Raw genomic sequence first — 20285 nt, 5'->3', positions numbered from 1 at the left:
GAGAACAAAAGGGAGTGCCCTGCAACAGAGGCAGGGTTGGATGGGGGGATGAGGGGTGGGAGGGATACTGGGATTAGTGGTGGTGGAGAATGGGCATTGGTGGAGGGATGGGTACTTGATCATTGTATAACTGAAACCCAAGCACAAAAACTTGTAAGCAAAATAAATACAAGTAAAGTATATACTACATTCCAAAAGTCCTAATTATTCCTCATAATCTTAATGTGCTATTTATAAATTCATTTATTTTTAGGTTACAACAAATAAAGCCTTTAGTAACAGGCCGTCTAAGGAAAATTTCAGTGTTATCTTACAAAAACTGCTTTATTGACTTTTAAGTGGCAAATAAAAAGTTGACATGTCGATCTAGTCAAAGATTTGACACACTAAAATGATGACAATAGAACATGTACAGATAAAAGTACACTCATACTGAGTATCAATAAAAGAAAATATCCAAGAGGTTCTTCAAAGTTTTGAAATTTAAAACCATAATTGAGTGAATCGAGTAGCATGATTACAGATTTAAAAAATAGTAAATGTGTTTACAATACCCTTCTCTCTTCATTCCAAAATCTCTTTTACTTCATTTTGTTTACTTTTAAAAATATTGTTATAACTTCCACAGTTAATTGGCTTAAAGTGATTAAGTACTTCTAAAAATTGTAAGAGATTAAAATCAATATAGGTACATCTAATACTGATCAATGTTTGAAATGTGAAAAAGCAAACAATTCTCTTAAATATGTATAAATATTTAAATATAGAAAACCACCAACAGCTGAAACAAAGTACCTGCAATGGTTAAACTAGACAGGAGAATTGGGGAAGTCACACCAGGGGAGATTTAAAAATGAGACTTTCCAAGCAAGCACTGCCTCTGATACAGCCTCATAGTTTGATCATTCAAACCTAATTTTATTTAGATGTATAAAGGTCTATTGTAAAAAAAGAAAAAAATCACACCCATGAATTAAAAAATTGCTAACTTGTTTACAAAGTGCAATATATATGAACAGCAAATTCCCCTGAAACAGAGTGTGGGACTCCCTAGCCTCCAGAACTGCCCTGGTTTCCATTCAGGTCACTGGACACTTGAGATGACGCAGAAGAAATGTGTGTATGATGCTGTAATGCAGCCTGGGCCCTTAACACCTGCTGAGTGACCCCAACACCACAGAGTGTGAGGCTGCAAAGTAAATTGGCAATATCTGATTGATGAGGTACAGATTATTCAGAATAAAATTTATGACCTGGTACCAGTTAGTAATCCCAACACAAACTACTGCTTTGTAATGAATTCTGAATGGTTTGCATTTCTTTCAGTAACTGAAGATTCTTCCTGCTTTTTTCTCCAGGTCTCACTTTGGCAATGTCCTTCTTATTTGTGGTCCCTAAGATCCCAGAGCAACGGCTGCTATTTCCTTCTTCATCAAAAGTCTTTTTGGTGGTTCTTAAGTCCTTCTTCTGCTTCTCTGTCTTCTGCTTCTCGAACTACACCCAAAAACCCAAGCAGGGAAATGGGAGAAGTTAATGAAAACATTCTCTTTTGTATATTTAATTCTCTCAACTGTAAAACAAATATAAGCTATTGGGGGTTTATATTTTCAAAGGCCCCAATAATCTATTACACAAGACACTGATCATGCACAAGGACACACAGGGAGACGTAACCAGAACACACACATCCATTCTGCTCTTCAGTCAAAAAGTCAAGGCTCTGCTGCCAAAGCACAAGGTAGGATGAGGGAAAAGTGACCTTGGTCATGGCTTATGAAGAGAACAACAACAAAAACAACAACAAAAAAAGACAAAAAATGGCAAGCAAGAAAAATTTTTAATAGATGGGGAGAGGAGAAAGGCATGCTAGAAACGAATCTCAGCCAAAGAAAAATGAAGTACAATATATTTATACTATAGAAAGATTCTAAACTTTATTCAAAACTTGTTTGTCTTTTAAGCCACACCCGGCTGCCCAGGGCGTACTCCTGGCTCTGCACTCAGGATTATTCCTGGCAGGGTGTGGGTGGCCAGACGCCCGCCCAAGGAGCAGGCATTCTGGCTCCATAGAAGCCAAGCAGTAGCATGTCCTTGGGCCCTGGCACCGCAGTGTCCATCCTGGTGGGCTAAGAGTGCTGGACCGCCCCAGTCCCTCTGATGCGGATGCAACATTGTTCTGGACCTGTCACAGTGACTCAGGAGACTTCTCCAAACAAAAAACCTGGTGCTGACTCCCCGGCACAGGGAGAAACTACTGAAGGGCCTCTGCCCACTGCTTAATAAATACAAATTAGTTTTCATAAATACAAGCAGACTAATACCTGGAGTTCTGTTAGAAAATGAATTTAGGTGTTATTTAATATTCGGAGAAATAGAAACACATTCATCATAGAAATTAGATTAGAAAAGAAACAACTCCAGAGTTACCTGAGCTTGGTATTTCCGAACTTTAGTTATCTGAGCCGCTTTTGCTTCCATCTTTCCCACTAATGCTTCTAGTTCACACTCTAAATTGTTCTTCAATTCGACCGTTGGTGACTCTTGGATAAGTTTTGAAAGCTGATGATGGTCACTATGTCCAAGCAAAAGCAGGTTTTGATTAGATCCACCTCATTTCACTCATTGCAAGATGGCTGCTTTGGATCACATGGCCCAAGAGATAGCTCCGTGAGCACCAGCCACAAGAACTGCCTTCTTTCTGAACATTGCCCGACCACTCCCAGGTACCACTCTGCCTTCACCACTTAAACAGAAACTGCCTTTTCTCTAATGAGCAACTTCTATCTAAATCCTCGATAATGGTTTCACAGTTCAGGAAAGCACTGGAGGCAAAGACAGAAAGAGGTCTTGATTTTTATGAATCGCCCCCTCCCTCCCACACTCATATTCTGCTGGATCAGTTCGGGTCAGATGAACTCAATGTCTTACAACCACACTCTCAAACAAAAAACCTAAAACCTAAACCAGAAGTTTCCAACTTAATTTGCCTGATGACCCCTTTCAGGGAGTGGGGGAAATTATTCAGTGCCTCCCCAGGCCCTTCCACTGTATCAATGATCACAATCACCACCTGCCTCCTTTCATCATTTTACCATCCTCTGGGGGTGGAAAGTGCTGCCCACTTTCAGAAATACAGATGTAAACCCTGGTCAGTAAAACATTTAACAATGTTAAAAGGGAAAAATTTAATCCAAACAGTTGTACTTGTTAAGGTTCTGATAACTTACCAAGTAGTTGTTGATGACTCTGCTCAAGAAAGTGTATGGACAATATAGGATCAATACAACCACAAGTTAAGACGTCTTAGAATTAAATATAACCACAAAACAAAATAAGACTCACCAGCTCATTTGCCCAAATTCATCCTGCAGGGTCTGTAAGACCTCGGACAGCTCTTCATTAATACTGCTAGAGGATGCAGGAATCCCCGATTTCTTGCTCCGAACACTCCGCAAAGACATTTGCTTGGCTAAAGGAACACTGTTGACCACTCGATCATTGCACAAGATTTTACTGTGCTGCTTCATCAGGTGCAAGACGTGCTGGACATTGGCTACCACAGCATGGCTGGGACTGGTGGACTGAAGGGAGAGAATACGGGTACTGACTATATATACTCTGTTCCCTCTCCCAGAATAAACAACATCCTCCCCCATGCCATGGAAACACCATAACAATAGCCAGTGACCAAGCATCTCAAATCTGCCTTTCACTCTCTCCTTACAGGGCTTGGAAATGTTTTTAAGTCTGTCAGTTGATTGTTATCAGGTGTTTATAACCACTGTGCTAGGCTAGACAGATGATTGTCTTCATTTGAATACGAGCAAACTGAATCCCACATTAAGTAGTAAGAAAGTATCACTTGACTGTCCAAATCAATTGATAAAAAAAACTGGGAAAAAAAAAATCAAAGGTTTATCAAATGACTTACTACATCAATTAAAAAAGAGGAGCACCATGGAGCTGGAGCGATAGCACAGCTGGTACGGCGTTTGCCTTGCATGCAGCCGACCCGGGTTCGATCTCCAGCATCCCATATGGTCCCCTGAGCACCTTCAGGAGTAATTCCTGAGTGCATGAACCAGGAGTAACCCCTGTGCAATGCCGGGTGTAACCCAAAAAGCAAAAAAAAAAAAAAAAAAAAAAAAAGCATCAGACAAAAAAAAAACCCAACACACACACAGGGTATAAATACTCAGAAAATATCAGAACAGAGGGGATGAAATGATAGTACAGCAAGGAGGGCACTTGTATTGCATGAGGCTGACCTGGGTTCAATCCCCAGCATTCCGTATGGTCATATATCCCCCGTGGACGCAATGCCAGGAGTGAGTCCTAAGTGCAGAGCTAGAACTAACTCCTGAGCATCACAAGGTGTGATTCCAAAGCAAAATCAGAACAGGGGCACCTTCAAGTTGATAATCTTACAGTTAGTACTACACTTAAATAAACCTCAAAATGAAGAAATAAAACTGCCTCTCCCTATTTACAGATTCTCTACGTACAAAAACCTAAGCAACCCACCACCAAAATCCCTAGAGCTAGCAAGTGAATTCACTAAGCCCACAAACTGTAAACCAAGATACACTAACAATGATCATACAAAGTAAAACTCAGTAGGTGTGTCTAAGCAATGCAGCTAGATATGCAACATTTGTGGGCACTCCAACCACTTAAGTGAGCACCAGGACCAAGCACATACACAAGTCGTTTCCACAATGAAGGAAAGGGAGAGGGACTGTGATCAGTTGGTGAAGCCTTAACCAGTTTCTAGGGCAGGAGGGACAGAATAGGAGGTAGGGAACTTGCTTTGCATGCAGCCCACCTGGATCCAATCCCTTGCATCCCATATGGTTCCCTGAGCACTGCCAGGAGTGATTCTGAAATCGGAGCCAGGAGTAACCCCTGAGCATCACTGGGTGGGGCCCCCAAAAGAACCAGTTTCCAACCTATGATTCTATAGTGAAACAAAAGAAGTGAGATAGGGCTAAGAGATAAAGTAGCTTGGTCAAGAGACATGTCTACAATGCAAAAGGAAATGAATGCAGGCTACAGGAAAGCACAGAACCAGTGGGAACACTTTTTAAAGTCATTTATTAAGCCACACAGAACTATAAAAAGCAGCAGCAGCAAAACTAGAAAATGACTCACTCCTCAAGCTCCTAAGGCAGATATACTGTGAGGTTAAAATAAATCTAAAACTCCACACTCACAATCTGATTGGATATTGAAGACATTAATCACACCAGCGAAACTGTTAGTGATAAAGTAGTATAAACTAAAATAGTATTGAGTACTCTTTAGCAACCAGTAGTCAACAAAATCAACATCTCTACAAGCGTAAAGACATGGAAGACTGAAGTGTACAAAATACAGTTTGTATTTTCTTGGAGAAAATACAAACTGTGAGGATGGACAGATTTCTATTTCTAATATACACCAAAAGGGCCAATGGGATGGACTATTCTCTTGACCACTGTATGCAGCCATACTTCTCGATACCACAGGTCTGTTCTGGTTCATAACGTTTCTCCTGAATATAAACTTATCTGCTTTTAAATTTCTTCTTCCTACTCTCCCAATCTCACAAAAACTTCCTCCACACTTTTACCTCACCAAAAACTCAGAGAATAACCAACTCACCTTCCCAGCTACAAACGGCATGTCACCCAAGCACAATCTATAATGTGGCTGCGCAGAAAAGTAGTTCCTGGGCCCTTTCTAAATGGGAAAAAAAAACAAACAATTTTATGCACGTCAGTAAAAGCTATCTAAGGCTAACCCAAAAACGCCAGCCTACTGCTCATCGATTAATTGTCTGATCCATACTGGCACTGTGAACCTCAGTGCCTATGAAAACTCATCAATATGCACCTACCTTAGGAAAGACTAAACAGTGAATACAGGAGCTACAGGGAGAGAAACTGTGTCTGCATGTACTTTAAGAGTAAAGGTATTTAACTCAACAATACAGTTTCAAAAGTGCTTTTAAATAGATTATCTAATAATCAGGGAAAAATTTTAAGTAGCTGTTAAACTTCTCTTTCCTCTCCATATTCACTCAGAATGGCAGCACCGTGTTTCAGGAGTGTTCTCAGATGAATCATAATCATCACTTTGGCTTATTTTTCTGTTTTCATACCTTTTCTGGTGGTTTTGGCTTCTTTTTTTTCATTCTTCTTACACTGGGAACACAGGGGGCTGTCTTATCTTCAAGGATAAGTCTATTTGCTTCAAGGCCCGTCTGCAACTAGTAAAAATTGAGAGCCTAAATGTAAAGCTGTAGAAATGAAGAGTTATGACTTCCACTTGGATCTGCTATTCAAAGGGTTTTAAGACCATTAGTAGTATGACAAATCACTGTCAGTTGGGCAACGGCTTTAGACCAACTAACACTTGCCATTATTTAAATTAATGCAATTTTACCTGCAAAAATTATTAAAGACTGAATTTTCCTTTTAAAAAAATTATACGTATATATGCAAGTCTGTCGATCAGTTCTAGGGAGTAAGATGGTGCGTGTCAGGATTACAGGTAACCAGGCTTGGATCTACGAGACTGCCTTCTGCCTCACAGGTCAGTGACAAGGTAAGGTTGCCTCTGCTCAATGACCAGCTCTCAATTGCCGGTCCCCACACACTCCCTGGGGTCTGGATTAATGATCTGATACTATGAAGATGGTTCCCTGCCACGGGTACCTCCCTGCCCTTTCACACACCAGTGGAAGTCCAGAATGTTGCCTATCCTTCTAACTGGCTATAAGCCAGAGGTGCCTCTATTCCCACCCCTTGAGTTACATTAATCTGCTAGTGATTCACAGAACTCTCAGAATGAGCTCACTTACTAGATCACCAGTTTCTTATCAAAATGAGGAAGCCTTGCACAGGCAAGGTCTAGGAAAGAAAACAGATGGTCCATACGCTCTCCAGGGGCACCACTCTCACCTGCCCCAACGTGCCCCAATCTGGGAGCTTGCAGACCCCATCGGCACTAGTTTTTAGGCATGCCTGGTATAACCCATTTGTGATGAACGCACAGCCAGTCTCTCTCTCCTCCCTGGTGGACATGGGCTGCGAATGAAGGTGTGTTCCTCTCATCACAATTGGATTTCCCACCTGTAGATGCTTTCAAAGCCACCTCAGATATGACGTAAAAGGTTTTATTGTGAATGAGACATGTTTTATCACTTTTCACTCAGGAAATCTCAATGGTTTCATTTTTTTATTCATATTTTGATTTTTGGGTCACACCCGGCAGTCTTCAGGGCTATGCACTAGAATTATTATTGGTGGGACCAGATAGGGTGCCAGGGATCAGCCGTGTGCCAGGCAGACACCCTCCAATGGCTCTAGCACTGTGCTAGTATGACCAAACACATATCATTTTACCATGAATTAACATGTCAACGAACCTGATCTGCCTTAGCTTGCATGCGTTTCCTTTCCTTTTCCTCTTCATGGAGTTTTGCTTCCAACTCTTGCATTTTTTTCTAGTGATAAGAACAAAGAGTTTTAGGTCTATTTGCAAGATCTTAATATAAAAAGAACAGATTTAACAGAGCAACAAAAGTTGTCAAAGTTTAGTATAAGCTTGTTAACACTGTCATACTAGCCTAGGCTAGCCAGCACTCAGGATCCTTATCTTTCTGACTCAGTATTAAAACTTGTCAGGCTGTCATGAGTTATCTGAAAAGAATTATGAGTAAACTTTACAGCAAGGAATAGCTTCGTAGAAAGATACATAAGCTGCATGGAAGCTGAATCCAGTATTAAATCACTTTCTAAAGTAAATCATTCAAAACTAAAAACTTTCAAAAAAAACAAAACCAAGCGATGCAGTCTTAAATGCTCAAATGCATTTCCTCTTCAATAATTTCAAAAAGAAATCTTTCTCAATACTGCTTGACTGTGAAATGTCTCCACATTCACACTTCTTCATCTAAAAATTCTTAAGTACTTCTTTGTTACAAGATTCCCTATCACTAAACAATCAGCTTTACAAAACAATGGCACAACTCCATGGATCAGGAAGACATTCACTGACTTCTGCAAGGACTTGCATTGTGGTAAGCTTGTTGTACTCCTGCTCAAGAAGATCCAGTTTTTCAAGCTGGTTTTGAACATGCGTTTGATCATGCTGTCGTTCTCTCTCTAGGGAAACCTGGGAAATAACAGTAAATATAGCATGACAACAATTAACAACTAACACTGAGGAAATCTTAAATACAATGTGTACTACTTGGGCTTTCATAGCATTTTTTAGATATTGGCAGGGGAATTCTAGAAAACCAATATTAAATCCACAGGAACTGCTTCCATAAATGGCAGTAAAATTCTGCTCTCACTATATACAACTGTACCCTTGGTTCTATACACTCACTATAAACACACAAACACACACAGACACACAGACACACAGTTAGGTCTGATTCTCCTAGTCTCTAAATTAAAGTAATAATTATGATTTTGGCACCTATCATTTATTTTCCTTCAGGATTCCCTCATTTAAAATATTCCTTTTCTCTGTTAAGGTTGAGGGTCTGAAGTCCTCAAAGATTTTAAGAACAGTCACTGGGTAAAGATAAACTAAAAAGTGTAAAATACTAACTTGTAGTGAATAATTTATAAAGTACAGATCTGAATCGTAAACAGTGCATCTTTGGTAGTCAAATCTGTAGCAACTTTCATACAAAAATTTGAAAATGATAAAGTAACATAAAGCATAGACTTTCTCACAAATTTTGTGTGAATTATTCTTTTCTATCTTCCTGATGGATGGACAGTTACAGCTCTTAGGTAAAAATTGGCACCAATTATCTAGGGATGTAGTTCAGTGGCAAATTATATACTTCACAAAAGGCCGTGAACTTGATCCCCAAAACTATGGGAAGGTAAAAAAGCACAAATCGTGTTAATTCCAACACTGGAACTATTCTTATTAATAATATTACTGAAAATTTGCTGAACAGGACTGTAACTCAAAGGCATTATTATATATGTCTACCATACTGACATGTTCATCAAGGCATCTTATTATTATTAATAACTGACTTAGTCTCTACCTTTTACCTGTAGCAAAAGAGCTGCAACTTTTAATGAGTAAGATTCTGTGTTAGCAATTCTGCTTTTATTTTATTTTTGCTTTTTGGGTAACACCTAGAGATGCTCAGGGGTTACTCCTGACTCTGCACTCAGGAATTATTCCTGGCGGTGTTTGGGGGACCATATGGAATGCTGGGGATTGAATCCCGGTCAGCCGCATGCACGGCAAATGCCCTACCCGTTGTACTATTGCTCTAGCCCCAGGAATTCTTTTAATGTATAGAGTTCAGCATCACAGTGAACACAAAACACAGCCTACAGCGCAACCCACGATCCTGTGTGTTCCACAGAGGAAATGGAGACACGGTTCTCATGTGAGAATGAGCAGGACCACAAATGAACACAATTTCTGTCCTGGGCTCATAGACTGTTCAAAAGGGAAGATATTCAAGAATCATGTGCAGAGTATGTAAGGGCATCCAAAGAAGGAATACTGCTTCAGAGCAAGTCCCAGGTCCCTCTATAGTGGTAGATCATCCAAATGAACTGTTGGTTCAATGGTTGGTTCAACCAATGGTTACTTGAAGATGAAAGAATTCTAACAGCACTATTAATCCTTACTGAGAAGAAAAGTCTTTTCAACTCTCGCTATTATGGAGTAGTTGTGCACTGCCACACACCTGTTTCTCTAAGACAGATGTCCTCTCCATTTCAGCATGTTTTATCATATTTCGCATGTATTCCAACTGCTTTTCTAAAAGATTACATTTATTTTCTGCAGCCAATAACTGAGATGCCAATTCTAAAAAGAACACACACAAAAAGCAGAGATTAGCCCACTCATCTAATAGTTCAGAAGCAGTTTAACAGAAACTGAAGCTATTATGTAGACAAAAAACTCAGAATCCCAGAAGTATTTCCCAGAGAGCTAGGCCATTCACTTCCCACCTGCCCAGTGTCTGTCAACAGAAAGCATGTTAACATTTGCTCCTCATTTGAGTCAAAGACTATTTTTTAGTGTTTAAAACAATGACACAAGGAAAAGACTAAGATGAAATTTCTTTAAAATCATTCTACGATGTTTAAAGAGCATTTCATTTGTTGTAATGGGACAAACCTTGATTATGCCTCGATTCCTCATTCTTCGAGTTCTCCCTTTCCTGTATCTGCTCATCAAGTACTTTCTTATATTCAGTTGTTTCTCTAGACAAGGTTTTCACGCTTTCTTCTGCCTGAATCCTTTCAAGTTCCAAGCGTCGAATCTTATCTTGAAGATTCCTCAGAGCAGAAAAAATTGCTGCCAAATAAAAACATGAATACTCTGATAATACATGTATTCGGGAAGTTTACTAAAGAACAGACTCTCCTCAGTAAAAATTTAAACTGCTAGGTAGGTCCAGTGAAAGAGGATCACACTATCAGAAATGATACAGTACCACCTTCATTTTTCAAAAAGATCTCTTCTGAGTCACTGAAATGTGGAGTACTCAAGTGAAAAACACATTACTCTGGTAAATTCCCACTTGTAACCTCAGTAAGCTTTTATCAGCTGACATTTTTAGTGCACTGTAGCACTGTCCTCCCATTGTTCATCGATTTGCTCGAGTAGGTCCAGTAACGTCTCCATTGTGAGACTTGTTGTTACTGTGTTTTGGCATACCAAATACGTCACGGGTAGCTTGCCATGCTTTGCCATGCGGGCGAGATACTCTCTGTAGTTTGCCGGGCTCTCCGAGAGGGGCAGAAGAATCAAACTCGGGTCTGCCGGGTCGGCCGTGTGCAAGGCAAATGCCCTACCACTGTGCTATCGCTCCAACATATCAACTAAAAATCAATAAAAAGTTTGGCCTCACTGCCATTTGGGTTTAAGACTGAATGGATCACGGGTAGAGGAGGCATATAAAATTTAAGGATTCTTTTCATCCCATTTAGGAATGGAGCAAATTTCTCTTTTTCTATTTTTTAAAGCAGTAATTCTACTTCCTGCATGCCTGACACACACGTGTTCTACTTCTAGTCACACAAACACACACACACACTCCAGTCTTAGTGTGATATGATTGACATCAGAGCACATTTCTAAGAAAACATCAACCTTCTGTCTGCAGGACCACACTGTAAGTGACAGGCCTTAAATACTTTTTCCTGAGATTACGTGAATGAACTCTTGCCTTTTCTTCTTATATTGCACTCAAATTCCAGGCAGCACCGTGTCATTTATGTTCAAGTTATAACACTACCTAGAAAATCCTTTTAGTGAAAAATGTTCCAAGTAGAAATGAGCAATAGAAAACTCTACTCCTGAGTTCACATATAAGCAAAGATAGTTGGAACTGGACTGAGACCATTTCCTCCAGAGAATACCACTTATATCTGAAAGAACTTCTGACTAACCATAGGTCTGATTTATCTCACAGCCATTTACTCAAAAATTACATGAACCTATCACTTCAGGGACCTAACAGTAACTTGTGCCACTGATAACTGATAAGATTCAAGTGAAAAATCAAATTCTAAAAAGAATTACCTTAACTTTATAGCTTCCCAACCAAAAGAATTTCTTCTACAGGAATATCTCGGAGATACTGTAGGTGTGGTTCCAGACTACCCAATAAAGCAAATCAGATGAATTTTTAGTTTCCCCATGTATTTGGAAGGCAGGTTCACATTCAACAGTAGGCTAAAGCATTCAATAACACTATACCTAAATATGAACGTACCAGGCCAGAGAGAGCTGTTGGGGCTAGAGCCTTCTGCATTCTGAAGGCTGGGGTTTGCTCCTAAGCACCATGTGGATTCAAACAACACACCCGTAGTCCCTGAGCACAGATAGTTTTGGTCCCAAATCAAACAAAAAAAATAAACATATCTTAACATTAAGGTATTTTACAGCTGAGAAATGAAAGGGACAAAATGAAAGATAAAACTAGTCCAAATAAAGATGATTCAAGGAAACGTGCCATATTTAGATTGGTTGTATTAATTGTGATTTCTTAATAGTAGGTAAAAAATGCACTGGTGTGAGTCAATCTATCAGTATAAAGGATCTATGGGTAAAGGAATCTTTCAAAAATAAAACAGCATTAAGGGACATCAATGTAGCAGCCTCTGAAAAAAGGGTTACAGAGCAAGCCTGAACTTGAGCCAACTCCTGGAAACCTGGTTTTTGGAATTTCCCCAAGTTACTGATCAAGTTTTCATGTATCCTAAGGGCAAGAACCCTACTGATGTATACCTACAAAGTTTAAGCAAACTATATGCTTCACAATGAAGCTCGTAATTGGCTGAACAGGCACAAAGTACACAGAGGCTCTCTGCCACAGGCCTGGTTTCTTGTGCTCCTCTGAGCACATTACTGCGCACACATGCAGTTCACTTCTAAGGGCATGCTCTGCCTGAGTGCGGTGAGACGCTTTGGAAGCCTGCAGCTGGGCTTCTCCAAATGCCACCTAATGTGCCTTTCCTTCCAGCTGTTATTTCCTTGTAACCTTTCACTGAAACAAACCACAGCTTCCATGACAACCGCTTCTGAATCCCGTGAGCATTTCTAATGAACCTCCAGTCATGTAGGAAACCTAAAGGTTTCAAGATCATAGCATTTAAAAATCCAACCAGGTTTTCAGATTCTATGCTGCAACATTCTAAGTAACCAACCTGGGTCCATTCCTCTGTCCCTCTCAGAGAGCCCGGCAAGCTACCGAGAGTATCCCGCCCTCACGGCAGAGCCTGGAAAGCTCCCTGTGGCATATTCAATATGCCAAAAACAAGTTTCACAATGGAGATGTTACTGGTGCCTGCTTGAGCAAATAAATGAACAACGGGAGGACAGTGCTACCATTCCAAAGTCTTATTGTAGCAACTACTAGTATTTTCAAATTGATGGGAAGGCTAGATAATATTATTACTTTTCCAACTAATCTTTCCAAAGCAAGACTTTTTTCACATACTTTAATTAAAATTTATCGCCACAAATGGAATGCAAGAGTAGATGAGAATCAAGCTATTTTCCATTAAGCCACAAATGAGATTTATGAAAGAAAATAACACATCTTTGTTCTACGTATTTTTTTAATTTGAGAAATAGTTTTTCTTTATCAAAATAAAACATGTAATGGGTCCTCAAAATTATTGAGAACTAATGCTGCAGAAGAACAGATGGCAGGGAAAAAAAAGCACAGATGGGTAGTCAATAAACATCATTACCACGCATAACAGCTCCAACCTGCCCCTCCTCCTAGTCACAGGAATTGAGTATTCCTGCTGGAGACACCCACCATGCTTTCTCTCCGTCCCAGGGGCCTATGGGGGTGGGGACAGTCAACAGCTCAGACAGGTGGCAGCAGCCCCACTGATCCATCTGTGTGAAGCATCTCGTCACCTCATTAGTTGCAGGTTCCAGGACAAGTGAAAAGCTGGGAAATACTGGCCTATAGAATCACCTCACAGCTAATTATCTCGCTTCAACTGTCCAAAGAACACAAGTGATGTGTCCCTGGAATGATACTGGTTTACATTTTTATGGAAGAGTCTAAGGTAAACTTTTTGAAAACCTATTGTCCACAGCATTTCTCTGCTAAAGCTCAAGATGAGTTTCTGAAAACCTGAGGGGGAAAAACAGCTAAAATTTCCTAGGCACTGTATATTTTCAAGGTGATTATAAAACAGTAAAGTGAAATGGTAATCTACCAATAAATGTATAAAACCACAATTACACTAATAACAAGGGCTTTTTCCCAAGTAACATTATTAGTGACAATTAAAGCACTAGTAAAAAAGAGAAAAGCTCATCAGAGACTATCTACCCCACAAGACTTCATTATTAAAAAAATATTTGAGGATGTGATATAACTAGGGAAATGTTAAGAGAAAGTGGTTTTGATACTTCATATGCTCCTATCTTTCAGACGTTTATCTGTAGAATCTGATACCTATATTGTACAATTTGATAACAGATGAAGTGTATTTTATGGAAAGCGTCACATTTCACCTTGTTTTGTTTTGTTTGGGGGCCACATCCAGCAGCGTCCAGGGCTTTACTCAGGGATCACTCCTGGCACTGCCGGGAGGACCATCTGTGATGCAACCAGGGATTAAGCTCAGGTTGGCTGCATGGAAGGCAAAGGCCTTACCCACTGTACTACCTCTCTAGGCAGGAAGCTTTTTGGCCCTTAAGAAAAAGGTGCTTCTCCCAGGATGGGAGAAGCATGCTTAAAGTAGACTCTAGACCAAACATGACTGCCACTCAATGCCTCTTTTGCAAACCACAACACCCAAAAGGAGAGAGAGAACAAAAGGGAATGCCCTGCCACAGAGACAGTGTGGGATGGGGGGGATAGGGGGGTGGGAGGGATACTGGGACCCATGGTGGTGGAAAATGGGCACTGGTGGAGGGATGGGTACTTGATCATTGTATAACTGAAACCCAAGTACAAAAATTTGTAAGTCTACAACTGTACCTCATGGTGTTTCACTAATAAAAATTTAAAAAAAAAATTACTAGAAAAAAAATAAATTTCCAGATAGGTAAAAAAAAAAAGAAAGAAAGAAAAAAAAAGGTATGATGAATCATTTTCAGAACACTCACATGATCCAGAACACTAATGAGTTTGGGGCTGGAGTCAAAGGGCTGAAGCATAGACTTTACCCATGGGAGTGGTGGGCTCAGTCCCCAGAGGGCTTGGGGGAATGCAGCATACCCATCACGAGGCACCCCGGATGCGACCCCACAAACTTAAAAAACTTAAAACAAGGGGGTTCTATTTTAGAAGGTTCAAAATAGGAAAGGTAAGCATATCCTCTTCTGTAACTTTTGAAGGGAAGACACAATGAAGAATTCAATGAGTAAGAACAGGCCACATTCGCCTGCAGTGGCGGTTACCTCTGCTGTTGCTCTCAGGGTAGGCGACTGTAGGCTTGCTGGGGGAGCGTCGCAGGTCACTGTTCAGGAACGGCTTATCAGGAGGGTACACTACATATGGAGAGGAAGAATGGCGAGCCACATTTCCACTGGACTTCGATGTTTCAGCTCCATTTTTCTGAAAAAATAAAAACATCGCAATTACTTTTCAAAAATTAAATTGCAACCAACTTATAAATAATTGACCACGAGGACCATCTTCTGTTTAACTAATAAAGACAACAGAGAAAAGCCAATTTTTCATAACTGAGAACTCAATTATTAGACTATAAGAAAGCCTTTATCACTGTGGTTCCTATGTGGGTGGCAGTGTCAGGAACAATGTAAGATGAGCTCTACCACTGAGTCATATTCATGGATCCCTTCAGTGCTATATGTTTGACTAAAGATATAACATACTGTAACACTGTAGCACTGTCCACCTGTTGATCATTTGCAGAGCAGGCACCAGTAATGTCTCCATTGTGGGACTTGTTACTGGTTTTGGCATATCGAATACATCAAGGGTAGCTTGTCATGCTTTGCCTTGCAGGCGGCATACTTTCGGTAGCTTGCCGGGAAAGTTATCGCATACACCATCAAAAAAAAAATGCTAACAGAGTTTGAATACAATTGCTGAAGATAATTAAACACAGTATTCACTGTCACTGTCCTCAATAGTTCATCAACTTGCTCAAGAGGGCCCAGTAACATTGTGAGACTTGTTACTGTGTTTGGCATATCGAATATGTCATAGGTAGCTTGCAAGGCTTTGCCATGTGGGCAAGATACTCTCCGTAGCTTGCTGGGCTCTCCGAGAGGGGTGGAGGAATCAAACTCGGGTCGGCCATGTCAGCTGCATGCAAGGCAAATGCCCTACCCTCTGTGCTATCGCTCCAGCCCCAACATAGTATTCACAATTTTATTATATAACATTTTGATCCGTACTGTAAAATAAATCCAGGGGTAAGATACTATCTTTTTACTACATTAGAAACTGCTGCAACATGACAGAATTAATCTACTTCAAACAAATATGTATTTCCTACTTATAAGACACATGAAAGGAAAATATGGCATAGTCCTGTTGGTTTCAAACATTTACAGCAAGGACAAAAATTAGAAAATATCAAGGCTTATCAAGGAGATAACATACAATTATTTCCACATGCATCATTCTAACATAAGCAAGATACTGTCTATTTTGGAATTGTTCCACATGTTTACTTTATGGTAAAATTAATGCTAATTATGGAGATTTTATATAACCCATTAGTATCTTGTCATTAACAACTACCATCAAAAGGAGCAACAGGAAGTTATTTTAGAGCCACAGCCAGTTGTGCTCAGGGATCCCTCCAGGCAGTGCTGGGGATGCAGTCAGCTACACACCAGGCAAACTCCTCAGCCCTGGTTACTTTCTCTTTGACCAGTAGGAAAAACTACTTATCCATATATTTATGAACATAAACCACCTCAAATCTACTTACAACTCTTTGGAACATTTAGAATTATTTAACATTGTAGAAATGTTGACTTTGTAAATACACACACACACACACATACATACACACACACAGTCCACACCAAAAAAAAGTCTAAGATAAACCATCTTCATTATATTCACTGCTTAGGAATTTGTTCCTTAATGAAACTGTTTTGTAAACTATATCAGAATACTGCCTAGGTTGGGTGAGTAGAAGCCAGCGCTTTCTACTCATTATCTCCACTTGCATGTTAGCATGGGCATCTCAAACCTTTCTCTACCCACCCAGTTCCTAAACTTACTCCCAGATCTACTCCTCTCCAGGCTTATCACAATAATCTGACACCAGGAGCTCAGTCAAAACCTTTAGAGGGGATATCCTACATCCATCCTTTTCCAGTAAACTCTACTGGCACTTTGTCTTCAAAATCTATCCAGAAACATTCATTTCAAAGTATTTGTCACCATCATAAACTTATGCCTGAACTACTGTAACAGTATCATAATCGCTTTTTTTTTTTTGGTTTGTTTTTGGGCCAAAAGTAATGGCTCAGAGAGCACCCCAGGCAGTGTTCCAGGTCTTTGAGCTGCCTCCTGTCCCCAGAGCACTCTCATCCAGACCCCAGTAAGGCAGTTCTCCGAACATTATTGTAACACCCCACGGCAATAAAATGGTATATGCTACTAAAAAGAGGGTATATGAAAAAGCCTTTACTTCATTCAGGGCTGGTGGGAATGTAAACACGACCAGCTGCAGACAAGTGCATTAATCCCAGAACTCTCTTCCCAGTCCCTCCCTTTGTTACAACCAAGGAGAGCAAACATAGGCCAGTCCGGGGTGACCAAGAACCAGCTCTTCTATGATCATTTACTAGTCTATTTATCAAAATCAAGCCCAGACATCATGTCCATTTATAGTTACCATGACAACCCATGAACACCACCAAATATGGTGAGAACCTCAGACTCCAGGCATTCCACCCACTTGGAAGAGAGTTAGAGGGAACTGATAAGACAGGACAAGTGAAGCCATAAAAAAACAGTTAAGCAGGATGGAGCCGGCCTTCCTCTTTGGGCCCCCACTACCTGCACTTGCAGGCATATCTTTTCTGCTCTTTTCTTGAAACACTTTAACCCTAAACTAGATACTAGTTTCCTTCACTTGTTTTCTCTCCTTTGCTTGCTTATTGTGTGCTACATGTAAAACTGTTCTTGGGGAACCATGAGTCAATCAGGGCTGTGCATACTGGTAACGAGACCTCTGTTTGATGGAAGTTGGCAATCACACACAATCTTCATTGGGATGGTCTCAGTTCAATCCCTGCCACCATAGTTCCCCAAACACCCTTGAACATGGCCCCCAAACAAGCAAAATATTATAATCAGGGTTCCCTATTAAACCTTTGGCAGTATATAAAATGGACTTGGAAAAATGGTAATATCTTTCAAAATGCACCATTATGGAATATTGTCTTTTAAAAACTGCTTTTTACAAATCCCTGTTAAAGAACCCTATGTCAAAGATGGGCAACTCCATTAATGTCACCAAAGAATAAGTAGGGGTCTCCCACCACAAGACACCCATACCTTTGTGCTGCCTGTCCCACTCACATACGTATTTTTGGTTTGGGGAGCTACACCTGGCAGTGCTCAGGGCTGACTCCTGATAGGGCTCAGGGGACCATAGGGGTGCATATGGAGTGCATGGGGTAGGACCCGAGTCAGCCAAGTGCAAGGACCCTACCTATCCTCTCTATAATTGATTGGGCCCAATACCGTTTCGGATTCTTAGAAGTGCCCCACCCCAGTGTTGGATATGCAGCTTTGATTGATGTCTATAAAGAAAATATGATGTCCCATGAAGTTACAAGGTAAGGCAGGACACAGCAGATTCTGTGAGAAAAGCTCAGGGACTTCCCACCTGGCCTGAGGACTTCAGATTCACTGAGAACTCAGCTTCTCAGAGAAACATTTGTGCATGCAGTACAGGGAGCTTGAAAACCATTGAACAAATTCTCCCACCTTTTAAGATATAACAATATATGGAGATTAGAAGCTCTGACGTTTTTATTTGCATAACCTTGACCTTAACCACTTAAACTTAACCCCTCCGTGCCTCATTTTGCTCATGCAGGAACAAAGTTTAAAACACTGACTGGCAGGTAGCACCATATAATCACTGTCATCAGACCCTCTAAACGTTTGGTGATAATAGTGAGAAGCAGAAATATGAAAAAAAAAAGTATGACGCTATTCATTTTATTAGGGAAGCCATGCAGCTCCAGCAATTGAACCATGAGTGTCACTCCTGCAAGGTTCTATCACTGAACCACATCCCCAGTCCTTCATTAAAAAAAAAAAAAATCAGGTAACTATGCAGCAGGCCGTTTAAAAGACTGCTTTATGGCAGGGAGACCAGTTAGATGTCGGGCTTGAAATGAACCTGAGTTCCTTTCCTCCTAGTTTCTGCGCATCCGGATGCCACCAAACTTCTGAGCTGGCACACTAACCGCCTCAGCCTCTGGCGACCCAATCAATCCCAGGAAGCTTGGGGGGGGGGGGGCCCTCTGCAGGGAGTCCATTCAGAGAGATCTACGGAGAGATGCCTAGCTACATGCCAGGGGCTACTGTCGCACTGTCACACACAAGCACTGGCCACCGCTATTCAAATGCACCCTCGGCCCGGGAGCTGCAGAGGAGACCTCCACTCAGGGGGGCACGTCCTGGAATGGCCACTCGGGGTGAGGGGAGCACAGACCCTGGAATGACCCGGTGGAACTCCGTCCACTGTGGGTAGGGGGAGAGGGGTGGAGGGGGATAAACCCCGGGATGACTGGGGTGGGGGGGGAGAAGAGAGACCCTGGGAAAACAGGATGGGGTACAGAACTCGGACCGGGTCCCCGCTAAGGAGGTCTCACGCTGAAGAGGGTCCCCGCTAAGGCGGTCCCACGCTGACCGGGGGGGGGGCCCGCTGAGGGAGTCTCACGCTGAGGGGGGGTTCCGGCTGAGGGTGGGGGTCCCACGCTGAAAGGGTCCCTGCTGAAGGGACCTCACGCCGACGGGGTATCGGCTGAGGCGGTCCCACGCTGAAGGGTCACATGCTGACGGGGTCCCCGCTCAGGGGGTTCCACGCTGAGGGAGTCCCGGCTGAGGGGGTCCTGCTCAGGGGGTCCCACGCTGAGGGGTCCTGGCTGAGGGGGTCCCGTTGAGGGGTCGCCTGTCTCCTCACCGAGAGCGCCGACACAGACGCCGCCGCCATCTTCCCGCCGCCGGGTCGCTCGGGGAGACGCGTCGCGCGAGGCCCCGTTCGGAGATCCGGCAGCCGCCGCCCGGGGAGCGAGCCCGAGCCGACCCCCCCAGGTGGACGGGGCAGCGCTGCCCGCGGCCTCTCAGCCAGCCCACCCACCACCCCCCACCCGCTGCCCACCGCGCTGCCGCCTCAGGAACACCGACGCGCCGCTGGGGGCTCGGAGAATGGACCGCGCAGCCCGGACGGACGTTCCGCACAGCCAATCAAAGAGCCGGGTGCTCCCCGGGCGCCGGGAAGACCCGCCCCTGCCAGTGACGTCATAAGGCGGCGCGCGCCGGCTGCCGCAAAGGGGGGGGATGCTGCAGGGGGCGGGGTTCGAGGCGGGGCGGCCTGAGGGCGCGAACAGACGGGCTCGCGTCCCAGGGGCCGTGGCCACCGGCCGGCGGGCCCGCGGCGCCGGGGTTCGCGTTGGCTCCCGGAGGCCGGGCGCCGGGGGCCGCGGGAGCCGGGGGTCGCGCCTCCGCTGCGGTCCCGGCCGCCCCGATCACCCCAGGTGCACGCGGGAACGGCGTCGAGGCGCGCCGAGGCCAACAGGCTCCGGGCGGGAAGCGG

At 42.6% G+C, this 20285-nt stretch overlaps 1 protein-coding gene across 1 annotated transcript; it reads right to left on the bottom strand.

Annotated features, from left to right (window-relative positions):
* Nucleotides 1-225: 225 nt before the first annotated feature.
* On the bottom strand, nucleotides 226-19812 carry CEP57 (centrosomal protein 57). Its single transcript, XM_056114924.1, has 11 exons — nucleotides 19653-19812; nucleotides 14920-15076; nucleotides 10159-10338; nucleotides 9722-9843; nucleotides 8044-8160; nucleotides 7412-7489; nucleotides 6143-6250; nucleotides 5644-5721; nucleotides 3343-3581; nucleotides 2428-2572; nucleotides 226-1494 (listed from the first exon to the last, which is right to left on the bottom strand). Exons 1-11 carry the CDS (start codon nucleotides 19680-19682, stop codon nucleotides 1264-1266), a joined length of 1485 nt encoding a protein of 494 aa, XP_055970899.1. The 5' UTR covers nucleotides 19683-19812; the 3' UTR covers nucleotides 226-1263.
* Nucleotides 19813-20285: the final 473 nt, after the last annotated feature.

Source organism: Sorex fumeus, unplaced genomic scaffold, assembly GCF_029834395.1.
Source record: "Sorex fumeus unplaced genomic scaffold, SorFum_2.1 ptg000028l, whole genome shotgun sequence".
NCBI classification, from domain to species: Eukaryota; Metazoa; Chordata; class Mammalia; order Eulipotyphla; family Soricidae; genus Sorex; species Sorex fumeus.
This window is presented reverse-complemented; position numbering and strand designations above follow the sequence as displayed.